Consider the following 14,877-nt stretch of genomic DNA (forward strand, 5'->3'; position numbering starts at 1 on the left):
GAGTGGTCAATAGAGGACGAAGGGTGGTCTGGGGCATGCCGGCAGAGGACGCGCTCCCATCGTAGTGCGGAGGGGTTGGGCCTGTAGTGGCGTTCTCGGGAGAGAGCCGTTAGACGCTTTGTGCTCCTGCCTGGGTCTAACCATAGCCAGCAGGGGGCCAGGAGCATGGAGGAGAGCATCTCTCAAAGCGGCCGCGGTCTCGGTGTTCTCGCTGTGCTCTACACACGCAGAGACAATTCAAAGCAAGACACCCCCAACTCATTCTCCCCCCTTCTTCTTCTTCTTCTTGTTCCTCATACCATCCGTCTTCCATCACCGCCTGTCCCAAGTCGCAGCCACAGCCACTCCCCCCTCACTCCTTCACACCCACACACACACAACACAATGTCCAAGCTTGCCCTCATCCCCGTCGCTGCTGCGCTCTTCGCCGCCGCCGCCAACGCCCAGTCTGCCCCCAACTGGAACCTCATCCCCAAGGCCTGCGCGTCCGACTGTGCCCAGACCATCGAGGTCTCGTAAGTCCACCCACACCCATGTCTCTGTCTGGTGCTGACACCTGCCTCCTAGGTACCTCTGCGAGAACCAGTACTCGTCCGGCACCGCCGTCTACGGCTGCTTCTGTGAGGCCTTCCCCTCGGACGCTTCCGCCTGTGCCACCTGCCTCAACTCGAACAACGCCGCGGCTCTGTAAGTGTTCATTAACTTTGCTCGCTCCGATCTCCTCATGGAACCGCTGGGACCGCATCTGGCAATCCCACCACACTCCGTTTCCCGGATGTGTGTTCTTGCGCATGTGCCTGCGTGTTTCTAGCGCGGGGACCATCACAATGCGCTACGACTGGGGGTGCCAAATGGTCGTCCGTGTAGAGAACCACCCACACCCATATTCGCGAATACCGGGTCCTCGCGGACTGTTTGAGACAGCCGGCACAGTCTGGGCCTGGGTGCCTGGGTTTGCCCACAACTCTATTCCAGATCCGGTCGATCGGGTCACAACACACATTCATCCGCGCGTCCCCGGGATCGCTGTAGTGTTGTCTTCGCGTCCAGCTGCGCATGACCCCTTGCCACTCTCCCTCCCCAACTTGTATGCAACATGCTAACCCGTGCCCAGCGCTACCCTCCTTACCGGCACCGTGACCGACTGCCCTACCCAGGTCAAGTCGTGCGCCTTTGCCTGTGCCTTTGTACGTTTTTACAACTGCCTCACCCCCACCACCACCATGACACTGACAGCCCCGTGCAGGAGACCTGCGAGTCGACCGACGTTGCCTGCCAGTGTGACGCCACCTACCTCGAGAACATTTACAACTGTGCCTCGTGCAACACCGCCAACGGCAACTCGGGCACCGTGATGTAAGTCCCACCCCCCTGGCAGCTGCCACCCGCTCGTATTTCCAAAAGCTGACAGACGTCCGCAGCGCCGACTTCACTTCGCTCAACGCCTCGTGCGGTGCCCAGAACTACACCGGTGCCGCCCAGGCCTTCAGCACCTACATCCAGTCGCCCTCGACCGCCGGCTACGTCGCCCCCACCCTCACCGCCACTGGCGGTGGTGACGCCGCCTCGGGCTCGTTCTCCGCTGCCACCGACAAGGTCGCCGCCACCGTCGCTGCCGGCGCCTCGTCCGCCGCCGTCTCGGCCGCCACCACCTCGGCTGGTGCCGCCGCCGCATCGGGCTCCTCGGTTGCTACCGGCTCGGCTGCTGGCTCCGCCGCCGGCTCGGCCTCGGCCGCTGCCTCGACCTCGGCCAAGGCTTCGTCGGCACGTGTCCTCGCCGTCCCCGCCGGCGTTGCCGGCCTCGTCGCTGCCGTCGCTGCCCTCCTCTAATCTGAGCACCCACCCACACGAGGTTCTGAGATCTAGCCGAACACAATCTAGCGAACAATCAAACCTACCTACACCGGAATAATACCAATCCCGAGGTCCATAACCCCCTCCCCCCCCATCTATCCTTCTTCTCCTCCTCTTTTGCGTCTCCTATGAACTATGGGCTGTTTTCGATGAAAATCCAGTTTTAGCTGCTTAGCACGTGCTTTCTCCTGTTGCTGCTGTTGGTTTGTTGCTGCAAAATGCAACACAAAATGAAGGTGCCACGCGCGGTTCTGGTTCAGCACATTCCATTCCACGGCTGATCACTTGGACGCTGGGTGGGACGCGTTGACCATCGTCACGCCCGTCGGAACGGACAGCTGACAGCGGCTGCAGCGCGCCACTCGGACACCCCCACCCCGCGTCGGGAGCGGCCCGTGGCCCCAGTGGCCCCGCGCGAAGCTGGGCCATGTGACTGACAGATGGGGAGCGGACGAGGCATGCCCAAGGACCTGCGACGCGACGACACGAAGGGAACACGAACAACGCGTAACACGAGGCCGCGAGGCTTCTGGCTTATCCGGTACATGGCGTCTCGGCACCCCCCCCCCCCCCCCCCCCCTTTCCGCCACTTGTGTCGTCTAATTCTTTAACATCAATTGCAGCGTGCATGGTCGTCACACAACTGTACAGTGGCCACACTTGAAATCGTTTCGTCTGGTTTGGTTTGAAGTGTCTCGGTCTTGGGACGCCACGGCGATCGCGTTCGCGTGCGCGTTTCGCAGAGAAGACGCGTGAGTGGGTACTGTAGGTCAATGGTGGGTCAATGATTATTGCCGGTCAGTGAATCCAACTCTGGCCTCTCTTGTTTGGTGCCATCAACATGGAATAAAGACGGGTTGTCATAGGCCTGTACTGTATGAGGCATCAGCAAGGGCCTGGTACTGATACACTACCATCAATGCATGGACGCATGACTTGACAGCCACAGTGTCTACAAAGTACTACTACTACACGTTCATTACTGCCACTCGTCTTGGTTCGTCGCGTTGTCGTCGTTGTCAATCTACAATCATGTTTCCGCACACTTGCACACTTGCACGCACACACCTTGGCTCGTGTGCGCATTCACCGCCGGGGTTCGCGGAGACCCAGCACTTCCTTTACTTGCTTTAGTTCGTCTCTTGCCCACACGTCAAAGCCATCCCCGATGTCGTCACGCGTCATGGAGACGCCGAAATCAATGACGAGCATGCGGCCGTCCTCGATCGAGCGGTGCCAGTGGCGCGCACCGGGGTCGCGGTGCAGGACACCAGCGGCGTGGATCTGGCGGTATCGGCCCACAATCGCGAGCTTGTCGGCTGCAGTCATCGAGTGGAAGTCGACGCGCTCGGTGCGCTCCATGACCGTCGCCCACAGCTCCACCGACGCCTCGGGTGCCAGAGCCCAATCTTGCGAGTACGCCGAATGCGGCACGAGTGCGTGGTAGGCGCCGAAGAATCGGGGTACGGCCACGCCTTGCAGCTTGGCGAGGGGTCCGGCGAGGACGAGCGCCTCGGTCGCGTGCATAAACCTGACCTGGCGTTCGGCGAGCGATATGTCCTCGGCGGAAATCCTCGTGGCCGAGTCAGAGTTGACGCGCATCGCCTCTGCAAACGGGACAGACAGCTTGGCCGCCACAGGCCATGGCACCCCGGGGACCGTGACGGCTGCGTAGACGTCCGAAGTGCCGCCTCGCCCGAGACAGTGAGTGATAGCGACAACGGGGGTGGTGTCGTCGGGGACAGTGCCGGAAGCTGCGGTAGGCGGAGGAGCGAGGGTGCCGGTGGTGCCGGTGGGCAGGGTTTCCGCTGCTGTTTCAAGCCAACCATGCTTGACCTTGGTCAAGACGACGCCAGGACTACCCGTCTCAATGTCAACCATGTCGAGAGAGTGCGGTCCAAGTACCTCGTCCAGAAGGCGAACGATGATACATGGCGACGAGAATGGGGCACTAGGCAGGACCTCGCTCTTCGTGCTCGGCAAGGACGCAACCAGCGACGCATTAGGGATGGTGTGCGTCGCGGTCGCGGCCGCTACCGCAGGCAATTGTACAGGTGCCGGAAGAGGATAGGAGTACTGTGCCACCGGGAGCAGGCTCAGCGCCAGAAGAAAGCCCAAGGGAGTCGTGAGCGGGTCAAAGGTTCCAACCCGGGGCTCGCAAGAGATGCCCTTGTCGAGGACATATATCTTGTCCATCACACGCAGCGGAAGCCAGACGTTGCCATTGGTGAAAAACAAGTATCGAAGCTGCCTGGTGACGAGCTGAGTCCATACCTGGAGTGTGAGTTGTGGCCAGACGAATCTGTCAGACCTTCCGACGTCACTCACTTGGAAGAGATGGCCACCAACGAGGGTACGCTGGCCCTGGACATGGACGCCCAAGGGCGTGGTACCCCTCCCCTTCATGTTCATGTAGATATTGGCATGGGGTGCGTCCGTCGGCATTTCTTGGCGTATGAGATGGTCGCTGGCAGCGGACGAGGGCTTGATCTCGCCGGCAGCGACGAGCGTGCCGTTCAGGCGGTACTCAAAGTCGGCCCGTCCACCGCCTGGGGAGAACGCGAAAGTCCAATTGCCACCCGGGGCATCACCAGGTGCAAAGTGCGCAGCATCTCGGAGGATGAGGTTGAGCGACTGTACGTAGAGACCGTGGAGGTAACTCTGTAGACCAGGCTCAGTGTCCACGCCATGGAGCACAGAGTACCTGGTGGACTTGAGGAACACAGCGAGCGCCACGCGAGCGTCGTCGGAAACGTCGACAAGGCGCGCGAGCGCCGACCCAAATCCGTCCATGAGTACGTTGGCAGATTGTGCGCCAAACGTGTGAGGATACGGCGACCCGGCACGGCTGCCCAGTGTGGTCACGCCAGGGACGCTGGCGGTGGTTGTCTGGCTGCGGACATTGATGTAGCCTACGTTGTCATTGAAGACGCGAATGACGTCGAGAACAGTTGGGGCATTCTGCCGCGACAGGACGTCGAGAGGTATTGTTGGGGTTGAGGGTGGGGCCGCCATCGCGCTCACTGCTGTGTGCGATGGAAAGATGGAGAAAAAATGGCGATGTTGAGGATGCTGCGAGACTAATGACAGGCCTGACGAAATGATTTATTTTTTAGGCGACGAAAACAACAACAACAAACGCAAATGCTATCCGCCCACATGCACGGACGTATTTGCCCAGCACTAAGACAGGCAGTCCCATGAGCAAGAGCGGGCATAACCCAAGCTCGATGGAGACACTTACCTCGCATTAGTACGACCTTGGTCACTGCAGAGGGATACATTATGAACCTGCTACCGGCACATGTACAGTCTCCAGTATGGCATCGACCTCTCGGGGCAACGAGAAGGACCGGAAGAGTCTAAACCAAGCTCACGATGGCAGTCAGTAATGGGAAGGGCAGCCCAGGACATCGAGGCACACCTCTGCCGTTCATCGGTTATCGATTACCCACCTGCCACGCCTGGTATCCGAGAAAGAGCGCAGGGCTGTAGAGACAGTACAATGGTCGTCACAGGTCACATGGGGTTTTGCGCAACAAGTCTATAGTGGCCACATCAAATCGTATCGTTGTTGGTGGACGGTGTCTCGGTCCAGGACGCCACAGCGATCGCGTTCAGGGACGGCACATGGCTGGACGCGTCACGCGCCAACGCAACTCGTTCTGTCTCTCTCTCCCTCTCTCTCTCTTGTCTGTCACTCCCGTATGCTATTGTACATCTTGACACGCACTCCTGGCCTCTCTCCCCGTGCCTTGCCGTGACACACTGGGCGTGGCCCGTGGGGAGTTTTTTGTTGGTGGTCGGCGGGTGTTGCGCGCAGCCATCGCGTTGTCCGACATGGAAGGACACGGACGCCGCGCCTCACACGTCCGTGGCGCGCACACTGCCGCCGCCAGCCACGCTCGCCTCGTGCCCGGCAAGCAGGCTTGTGTGCTCGTTATCGTGCTCCTGCTCGTCCAGGTCCGCCGCGGCCACCACCTCGCCGACGGTGACGATTTGCTCGGGCGGAATGTGCGTGCCCTCGGGCACGGTGATGACGCGCCCCGAGCGGGTGCGCTTGTGCCGGCGTGCTTGGCGTGCCGAGCGGCCCGCAGCCCACGGCTCGCCGCGACGTGCGGCCAGGCCTGTGAATGTCAAAAAGGCGAATGTGGTGGCCGAGACAATGGCGGCAGCGATTCCGAACCACATCGAGCGGGCTAGCGCAGTGTCAGCAAGTGCGGCTTCGTTTCACACAGAATATGGGAAGCCACAGCTTCGGCACTCACAGAGATGGGCTCCACGCGCAAACCGCGAGTCGGTGCAAAAGACGCGCAGAATGATGACCACGGAGGCCACCTGCAGCAGGCAGTGGACGAACATTGCGCCCGAGACGAGCTTCCACTGCTTTCTCCGAGCACGCGCACGGGCCGACCGCTTGCCTGAAGGGGAACTGTCAGTCCGACAGGTTCTTAGGTCCGAAGAAAACACGAGATTGGGACTGGGTCGGCGAAAGCATGTGTGTCGGCTGCTTGCAACCAACACGCTTTCCACGACTGGGCAGACGTGCGTGCAGTGCTAAAAACAACGACCTTGCAGCGTAGGCACCGTTTTAGTGTCGTCGCACGGGCGCGCGACATTGGCGGAACCAAGCCCCTATCCGCCTCCGTCGGGCGCCCAATCAACCCAACTGTCGTGTGAAACTCACCTCGGTGGAGGAAGATAAAGAGCAAGGACACGAGCGCAAACAGGCAAGGCACTAGCGCCAGCTGGGCAGTGTACCCCGCCGAATCCCACAGGACGCAAAAGCCCTCGCCAAACTGGTTACACTCCGACCTGCGATTGCGTGTGAGCCCCACGCCGAGTGTGTCTTAGCGGGTTTGGATAAATCCCTCAGAATGGCCAGAATGGGACTGGTGGGCGCCGCCAGCGCCAGCCAGCCTCCCAGCCTCCAGTCTTCTCTTCGGAGTGGGGAGAGGGGGCGGTAGCAAGTAAATCACTCCGCCGCTCCGCGTATAACATGCTCACCTCGTGGGGAAGGGCTCGCACTTCCACTTGCCGGGCTTGCTGTGGGACTTGAGCGGCGAGGGGACGGCGCTCTGCGCCTCTAGGAGCGGAGTCGCATGGTACAGAAGCGCCGGGACGGGGAGCTGCCGCGTGCACCGCTGGTAGAGGCCATACCTGGAAGCACAGGTGTCAGCGCGTTTCCATTGCTTTCAAACGGGCACACCCCAAGGACGTCGGTCGGTGTGGTGGCGACAAGAGCACACATACTTGGTCTCGTAGCCAATGGGCCCAGGCTGGCGGATGACGACACGGACGAGGTCTGCGATCTGAGAGAAAAAACGTGTCAGCGGGTGAAGGCTTCACTGAGCAGGGTCTCGCCACCCACGTAGATGTTGAGGAGGGTGAGGGTGGTGGCGGCGAGCAGGAAGAACAAGGACACGAGGTAGGGGCTCTTGCGCATCGAGTGCTTGACGCGAACCGATGTGCGTCTTGGCTCGCTCCACGGCCTGTGGTGGGGACTTGACCGCTCGGTGCGGTCGCGATGGCCGTTCATTGCCTTCATGTGAGAGCGAGTGGGAAACGACGAAACGCCCGAACCCGCCAGATGGCGGCCAAAAGTGGAGGGCGGAGAGAAGCGTGCACCCAACGGAGCCTGTTTTTCTGGGAGCAGCGCGTTTCTGATGTCACCGTTCCACATCCCTGCCCTGTGTTGTTGTTGCTCAATTACACGCCCGCGTCATGGACCCCAGCAACCCGCCAGACACAGACGCCAGCACAGCGCAGGACACAGGCGGCACAGTGCAGCCCAAGTCCATCCGCAAGCTGACCGAGGACGTCGTCAATCGCATCGCAGCTGCAGAGGTGAGACCCCCTCATTTTGCCACCATTACGCGTTTTCGCTGTCGTGTTCCTGACGCGCCGTCGTTCAGATTATTCACCGCCCAGCCAACGCTGTCAAGGAGCTCCTCGAGAACGCACTCGATGCAGGCGCGACCTCGATCCGCGTCAATGTCAAGGAAGGTGGACTCAAGCTGCTCCAGATAACGGACAATGGACACGGTATCAACGTCAGTGTCGAGGGAGGGAGGGAACTGGGGAACCTGTGGTTGGTTGAGTCAACCTGACTAACTCTTTACCCACAGCGCGCCGACCTGCCCCTCCTCTGCGAACGCTATGCGACCTCCAAGCTCCAGAAGTTTGAAGACCTCCAGTCCCTGGCCACGTATGGATTCCGTGGCGAAGCGCTCGCGAGTATCAGCTACTGCTCGCACCTCGAGGTCATCACCAAGACGCACGCAGACTCGTGTGGATGGAAGTAAGCTAGGGGACCACGGAGACCACAGCTGACATGCCCAGGGCACAGTATGACAGCGGTGCGCTCAAGGACGACCCACGGCCAACAGCCGCCAACGACGGTACTGTCATCTCGGTGAGTGCCAGAGGGGTGCCGGAGAAGACGAGGAAGGCAAGGAGCTGGAGCCTGATCACTGACGCGCCAGGCCGAGGACCTTTTCTACAACATGCCGCTGCGCAAACGCGCGTTCCGCTCTGCCTCGGACGAGTACACACGTATCCTCGATGTGGTAACCAAGTACGCCGTGCATAACCCACAAGCCTCGTGGGTCTGCAAGAAGGTGAGCTGCGCGGCTCCGGTAAACGAGCGTAGCTAACAAACAAGGCCGGTAGCGCTCTCCCAGATGTGTCCACAAGTGTCGACTCGACAGCCCGTGCCAACATTGCGCTCCTGTACACCCCCTCGCTCGCTGCCGAGCTGCTAGAGGTGCCCCTCACCCACTTTGCACCCAAGTTGGGCGCGAGCTGCCACGGGTGGGTAAGCAATGCCAACAGCAACTGGGCACGCAATGGCGGCTGGATCTTGTTCATCAACAGTGGGTAACTTGTGCTGACTGTTGTAGCTAACCCGCCAGACCGCCTTGTCGAGAGTACCAAGATTAAAAAGGCCATTCACGGACTATACACTGCCTTCCTGGCCAAGGGCGCCTCGCCGTTCGTCTACCTCAGTCTCCATATCGACCCGGCAAAGGTCGACGTCAACGTCCACCCGACCAAGAGCGAGGTGCACTTTCTGCACGAGGACGAGATTGTCGATGCTGTCGTCGCTGCAGTGGACAAGGCTCTGGCTGGCGCCAACGCGTCTCGCTCGTTCACCGTGCAGACAATGCTGCCTGGTGCCGAGGCGTTTGCGAGTCAGCGTGACCGTGGCGACGGTCCGTCGACGCAGAGGCCCAAGTCGACGGCACCAAACTACAAGGTCCGCATGGACCCCACCAACCGTACCCTCGACTCGATGGTGGCTGTTCTCAACCCGTCCCAGATCTCGCCGTACGACGAGCGGGCGTCCAAGCGACGAGGCGTCAGTGGAGGCGACGAGGTGCAGCTGGTGGGCGACGATGACGACGACGAGGACGACACACCCATGTGGAACGCGACGGCCGAGGACAAGACCAAGGAGACCCCGGAGAGCGCCTGTGATTTTGAAAGCATACAGGACCTGCGGCGTGCAGTACGCAAGCGTGCCAGTCTAGGTGAGCTAGGACGGGCATGTCTCTTAGCTAACGCGAAGACCTGATGGAGACACTGTCACGCCACGCGTTTGTCGGCGTCGTTGACCGCCGCATGTGCCTCTCGCTCGTCCAACACTCGACCAAGCTGCTTCTCGTGAACCATGCTGCCCTGGGGTGGGTGGCTATCCGAAGACTTTGGCTAACCCACCAGTGACGAGCACTTTTACCAGCTCGGCCTGCGACAGTTTGGCGCCCTTGGTCGTCTGCGACTTGAACCTGCTCCAAAGCTTGCCGATCTCTTGCGGCTCGCTGCTGAGGACGAGCCGGGCATCGAGGACAATGGCCTGGATATTGACGCTGTTGTGAAGGTGGGTACGAAACTCGGAGGAGTCTGACCCATCAGAAAACCACAGCATTGCTCGTGTCCAAGCGTGAGATGGTAGACGAGTACTTTTCGCTCGCCATCTCATCCTCTGGTGCTGTCGAGAGCATCCCTCTTCTCCTCAAGGGCTACACGCCCAACCTCGACCGTCTGCCACATTTCCTCTTGTGCCTCGCCACACGCGTCAACTGGACCAACGAAAAGGAGTGCTTTGAGACGTTCCTCCGTGAACTGGCCTTTTTCTACTCGCCTCGCCCCTTTGACGACCGAGGAGACGACGACGAGACGGCCGAGGAGGTGGCCCACCAGCAGTGGCAGCTCGAGCACGTCCTGTTCCCCTCATTTAGGCGGACACAGTGGCCACGTTCACTGTCAGACCACGACGTCAGCCAAGTGGCCAACCTCCCTGACCTGTTTCGCGTATTCGAGCGTTGCTAGACCCCGTAGCCTCACCCTCCCTCCTCTCTCCCCCGTGTGTACCCGGTCGACCGGTGACCCGAAAGCCGTAGCCGTGAGAGGATGGGCCCCGGCTATACCTGAAAGTAGTGTAAGCAACTGCTGCTGTAACATTTGAGGCCTGCGGAGAGGACCGGGCCCAATGCATGTACTACCCCGGTGGTTACCCCAGACTGTACTCGGCCGTCCTCGGGATTGGAACGTATGGCCTCATGGGCCTCGTGCACGCCAGCCAGGAGCACAGGCCAGTAGTCCAATCACAGCTGCCAGCCCCCGAGCACTTCCCGGCGGCTTCGCTGGTTTGATCCTGTGGGGTCTGCGGGCCCTTCGCTGGGCGGAGAGACGGTGTGCCACACACGGCCGCCCGGAGTTGCGTCAGAGATCGAGAGCGAGGGACACCCACGCCCAGTGGGTTCGGCTGCTTTCCCCTCACACTGTCTGTCTTTCCTTTCATCCTCCCTCTCTTTCTCTCTCTCTCTCTCTCCACCTCTTACTCCACAAGTAAAAGACAATATATCCAAAATGGTCGCTCGCACTTTCTTCATTGGGTGAGTAGAACCGTCGACATTACCCAGCGCGAGGTTGGGGAGAGATGGGGTCACAGCAGCGTGCCGAGCCATCCTTTTCCCGACCTTTGCTGGCGTCTTTCCCGAACCACCTCCCCCCCCCCCCGTAACTTTGCACACACATCCCGTGCTGTAGACACCTTGGGCGACTGGGTCGTCGTTGTCCCAGGACATGCGCTGACGCCCTGCCAGCGGTAACTTCAAGATGAACGGCTCGGTCGAGTCGATCAAGGCTATCGTTGACGGCCTCAACGCTGCCAACCTTGACGGTGTCAACGGTGAGTTGTCTCAGCGTGTGGAATGGGGAGAGGGAGTGGGAGACGTGGTGGCTGGAGCGGCCTGGGAGCTTGAGAGTGGGGAAGGGTTGCTGGAGACTGTCCAAGACGTGTCCATGGACGCTGGCCGTACGCTGGCGGCTTTGGGCGTTTTCTTATCGCCTGGGAACGAACTCGCCTGCTTCTTCATGCCTTCACACTTGAGCCAACCACACTTCCTGCACACCACAGTCACATACGTCACAGCATGCTAACGCGTCCACACAGAGGTCGTCATCGCTCCCCCTGCCCTGTACCTCCTCGACGTTGTGCGCAACGCCAAGGCGCCCGTCCAGGTCGCTGCCCAGAACTCGTACTCGGAGGCCTCGGGCGCCTACACTGGCGAGATTGCCCCCCAGCAGCTGCACGACGCCGGCGTCCCCTGGGTCATCCTCGGCCACTCGGAGCGCCGCTCGCTCTTTGGCGACTCGGACAAGGTCGTCGCCGACAAGGTCAAGGCCGCGCTCGCCGCGGGCCTCAAGGTCATTGCCTGCATTGGCGAGACCCTCGAGGAGCGCGAGACCGGCGTGACCAACCAGGTGTGCCAGCGCCAGCTCGAGGCCATCGCCGCCGTCCTCGAGGACAAGGACTGGAAGGACATTGTCGTCGCCTACGAGCCCGTCTGGGCCATTGGCACCGGCAAGGTCGCCACCGTCCAGCAGGCCCAGGACGTGCACGCCGACACCCGCGCGTGGCTCGCCAAGCGCGTCTCGCCCGCCGTCGCCGAGGCCACCCGTATCATCTACGGCGGCTCGGTCAACGGCAAGAACTGCGGCGAGCTCGGCGGCGCGGTCGACATTGACGGCTTCCTCGTCGGCGGCGCCTCGCTCAAGCCCGAGTTCATCGAGATCTGCAAGACCCACAAGGCCTAGAACCAGGTCAACCGGCAAGACGGCGAGGGCGGCGGCGGCGTCAACGACGGCGCCAAGCCCCGCTTGTAGTAGTTATAGGGCCCCCACCCAGGCGGAGGCTCCGGCCGCCACACTGATGGGGCCGTAGTAGCAGTTTTGCATGAAGGATACGATAAACCAGCCTCACAAGTGTTTCTCGTAGCCTTTGCTGGTCACTGACCGCCCTGCCCTGTCGTCGTGGTTGCGACCTTTTTTTGCTCAGCATGGAGCGGTCTCGTGATGCGCTGGCCGTCCATATTCACATGTGCGCGGTGGCACGTACCATGGGCAGACGGACGATGGACACGCCCGGCGTACCGTGCTCTGATTTTACAAAACCCCTTTCGTCCCTGCCTCATCATGCTGCCACCGCTTGGTGATGTCAAGAGCACCCATAACGATCTTTGGGAGCCGTGCCGCTGTCACCATTACACGGTGGTCGAATGTTGAGACGATTCCTCCCCTACTCTTCCTCGCCAACCTCATTCCTCACCTCACCCACTCTTCCTGTCTGGTCATTGTGCTGCGCTGTTGCCTTGGCTTTTCTGTGGCCCCAGCAACCGCGCGCTCCTGGCGCTTGTCCCGGGCTTTGTAGACTATTACAGTTACTACCTTGGTCTCGCAGTTGTGGAGCAGCACCAGGCGGCAGGGGGACTGGTAGCCCACGAGTGATACCACCAACGAACGGGAGTGTGGCGTCATTCAGTCTCTGCGTTTGCTGCGACCGCACCTCAAGAGGTCCTTGTGTCCGTGCAGACAGACGCCCAGTGGCTGTTTTTGGTCACTTGTAGCAGTCGTATTAGTTGTGGCAGGGAGAATATCCAGTTAGTTGTCCCGCAAAATGGTCAATCGGCAAGGCAGCCAGCACGTCCAGAAATTGGTCCAGTACGGACCAGGTCCAAGGCGCACGGCGCACTCTCTCGTCACCGTCTCCCTCTCGCCCGAAGCAGATGCAGAAGTGTGTTCATCATGTCCCCCGCTCACCCAGCTCGCTCGCTCGCTCGATCGCTCTCTACCAAGCCCAGCCGCTGACAAACTTGCGGCGGATCTTGCCATCCTCACGGACGATACCGGCCGAGCGGACCTTGTTGAGGACCTTCTTACGCTCGGCCGCGAGCTTTTCCTCGTACGTCTTGCCCTCACGGAGGACAAAGTGGATACGGGCGGTGGGGTGGTGCTTGATACCGAGACGGCCGCGACCCTTAATGTCCACACGGGCGACCTTGGGGCCCTTGGACACAAACGTCTCGGCGACGACGAGGCGGTCGCGTCGCAGGCCCTTGGCCTCGGCGTGGTCGCGGGCGAGGGCGAGCGTCGACTTGACCCACGTGCGGCCCGCGCGCTTGCTGCCGTGCACGAGCTGGACGATGGCCTCGTCGACGGGCAGGCCGGCGACTTGCCTCGAAATGTCGTTGAGCTTGCGGTGCGACATCTTGTGCTGGCCCGACTTGTACCTGTGCTGCGGGGGCAAGTTAGACACCAATGCCGCTGGGCTGTGGGGAGAGAGAGGAGAGGAGAGACGGAGGGAGAGAGAGACTCGTGACGTGCTCCGCATCTCATCCCTCTTATTCAACCGCGACGCAACTCACCTCGTGCGAGATCTTGCGCGACCTGGCAACCTCGGCGGCCTCCTCAATGACCTCGTCGAAGAGACCACCCTTGGACACCTCGGCAGGGTCCACCTCCTTGACCTCCTCAGTCTCCTTGACATCGTCGGCATTGTCGCGGCGCATGGCCTTGCGCCAGCTCTTGGGCAGGCCGACGTCGGGCAGGCCGAACAGGCTAAAAGACAGTCAGTGGATGTGCTTTAACGGCGGCGGTGCGCCTCAACGGCATGGACGAGGGGGCGAGGACAGCAACGAGCTCAGTCTTTGTCTTTGCCTGGAACAGGGCCGAGCTCTCCTTGTCCTTGCTCCCCTCCCCAGGTCCATGGGTTGTTGGAAGAGGCTCGAGAAGGGGGTGGGTGTACGCACGAACGGGTCTGGGCCGGAGCGACAAAGACCGGAGCAGCGATACGGGGACGGAGCATGGGGCGCGACGGGCCCGCGAGGCTCTGCGCGACTGGGCACGGGGGTCAGCGGTCATGTTCGTGCGTGCGTGCGTGCGGGTTCTTGTAGACGTACCGAGCGCGGCGGAGCGGAGTGTCCTGGACATGGTGTGTGTGAGTGGAGACGGGGTCTGGACGACGTTTGCTTGTGTCTGCCTTCTTCGTCGTCCTCGCTCGATGCCATCCAAGTGCGCGGAGGGGTGCGTCTCGCCGACTTTCGCAAACGGAGGTAAATGTATCAAGCGAAGAGCCTCAACCCACGTGGCTAAATAAAGGAAAATGATGTGTACTGGAATACAAATATAATGATGTGTGTACTGGTAGTGATTTATCTCATGTGCATTTTGATAATGTGGACAAAGGATCGGCGCCGCCTGTGGCCTGTGGCGTCCTCTCACTCAGGAGGCGGAGGAGGAACGGGGCCAGGGTGGGTGGTGCCGTATAGCAACAGCCGTCGGGGGTTCGTCTGTCTCGCTCTCTGTTGTCAAGCACAAGCAAGAAAGCAAGAGCCCGGGAGGAGCGAGCGAAGGGGGACGAGGGGTGCAGAAGGTGGGGGGGAGACGTGGTTGTCGTTGCTGTTGGACAGTAAAGTACTCTGGTACTCTGGTACTCTGGTACTCTGGGGCATGGACATTATCGCTGTGTGGCTTATCCTGGATCCTGGAGTCGTGTCCTCCCTCAACGTTGCACAGACGGTGCTGCGGCCACTGTCCGTCGGTTGAGGGGGGGACGGGCCAGACGGGCCAGACGGGGCTCATACTGTATTCAAAGCTGCGTGAATCTGTACGCGCACATGGCGCACAGTGGGGCAGCCTAGCTAGCAGCCTCGTCGAAGCCACGAGCCACAGGGGGGCCGA

At 60.9% G+C, this 14,877-nt stretch overlaps 6 protein-coding genes across 6 annotated transcripts; 3 read left to right on the forward strand and 3 right to left on the reverse strand.

Annotated features, from left to right (window-relative positions):
* Positions 1-384: 384 nt before the first annotated feature.
* On the forward strand, positions 385-1,830 carry EHS24_007457 (uncharacterized protein; the record flags this gene model as incomplete). Its single annotated transcript, XM_028622818.1, has 5 exons — positions 385-515; positions 568-687; positions 1,115-1,187; positions 1,247-1,356; positions 1,422-1,830. The coding sequence occupies 5 exons, from the start codon at positions 385-387 to the stop codon at positions 1,828-1,830; spliced, it is 843 nt and encodes a 280-aa protein (XP_028476711.1).
* A 1,110-nt stretch (positions 1,831-2,940) lies between these two features.
* EHS24_007458 (uncharacterized protein) lies at positions 2,941-4,869 on the reverse strand (the record flags this gene model as incomplete). Its single annotated transcript, XM_028622819.1, has 2 exons — positions 2,941-4,128; positions 4,183-4,869. 2 exons carry the CDS (start codon positions 4,867-4,869, stop codon positions 2,941-2,943), a joined length of 1,875 nt encoding a protein of 624 aa, XP_028476712.1.
* An 849-nt stretch (positions 4,870-5,718) lies between these two features.
* On the reverse strand, positions 5,719-7,402 carry EHS24_007459 (uncharacterized protein; the record flags this gene model as incomplete). Its single annotated transcript, XM_028622820.1, has 6 exons — positions 5,719-6,053; positions 6,123-6,275; positions 6,542-6,669; positions 6,862-7,014; positions 7,108-7,166; positions 7,226-7,402. The coding sequence occupies 6 exons, from the start codon at positions 7,400-7,402 to the stop codon at positions 5,719-5,721; spliced, it is 1,005 nt and encodes a 334-aa protein (XP_028476713.1).
* A 176-nt stretch (positions 7,403-7,578) lies between these two features.
* MLH1 (DNA mismatch repair protein) lies at positions 7,579-10,185 on the forward strand (the record flags this gene model as incomplete). The annotated part of the gene is made up of 10 exons (XM_028622821.1): positions 7,579-7,701; positions 7,770-7,907; positions 7,983-8,155; positions 8,197-8,269; positions 8,340-8,474; positions 8,519-8,729; positions 8,769-9,386; positions 9,425-9,539; positions 9,577-9,733; positions 9,796-10,185. 10 exons carry the CDS (start codon positions 7,579-7,581, stop codon positions 10,183-10,185), a joined length of 2,133 nt encoding a protein of 710 aa, XP_028476714.1.
* Positions 10,186-10,725: 540 nt separating this feature from the next.
* On the forward strand, positions 10,726-11,955 carry TPI1 (triosephosphate isomerase; the record flags this gene model as incomplete). The annotated part of the gene is made up of 3 exons (XM_028622822.1): positions 10,726-10,751; positions 10,962-11,047; positions 11,312-11,955. The coding sequence occupies 3 exons, from the start codon at positions 10,726-10,728 to the stop codon at positions 11,953-11,955; spliced, it is 756 nt and encodes a 251-aa protein (XP_028476715.1).
* Positions 11,956-12,985: 1,030 nt separating this feature from the next.
* On the reverse strand, positions 12,986-14,127 carry EHS24_007462 (uncharacterized protein; the record flags this gene model as incomplete). The annotated part of the gene is made up of 4 exons (XM_028622823.1): positions 12,986-13,432; positions 13,563-13,755; positions 13,947-14,034; positions 14,097-14,127. The coding sequence occupies 4 exons, from the start codon at positions 14,125-14,127 to the stop codon at positions 12,986-12,988; spliced, it is 759 nt and encodes a 252-aa protein (XP_028476716.1).
* Positions 14,128-14,877: the final 750 nt, after the last annotated feature.

Source organism: Apiotrichum porosum, assembly GCF_003942205.1.
Source record: "Apiotrichum porosum strain DSM 27194 chromosome Unknown scaffold_5, whole genome shotgun sequence".
NCBI classification, from domain to species: domain Eukaryota; kingdom Fungi; phylum Basidiomycota; class Tremellomycetes; order Trichosporonales; family Trichosporonaceae; genus Apiotrichum; species Apiotrichum porosum.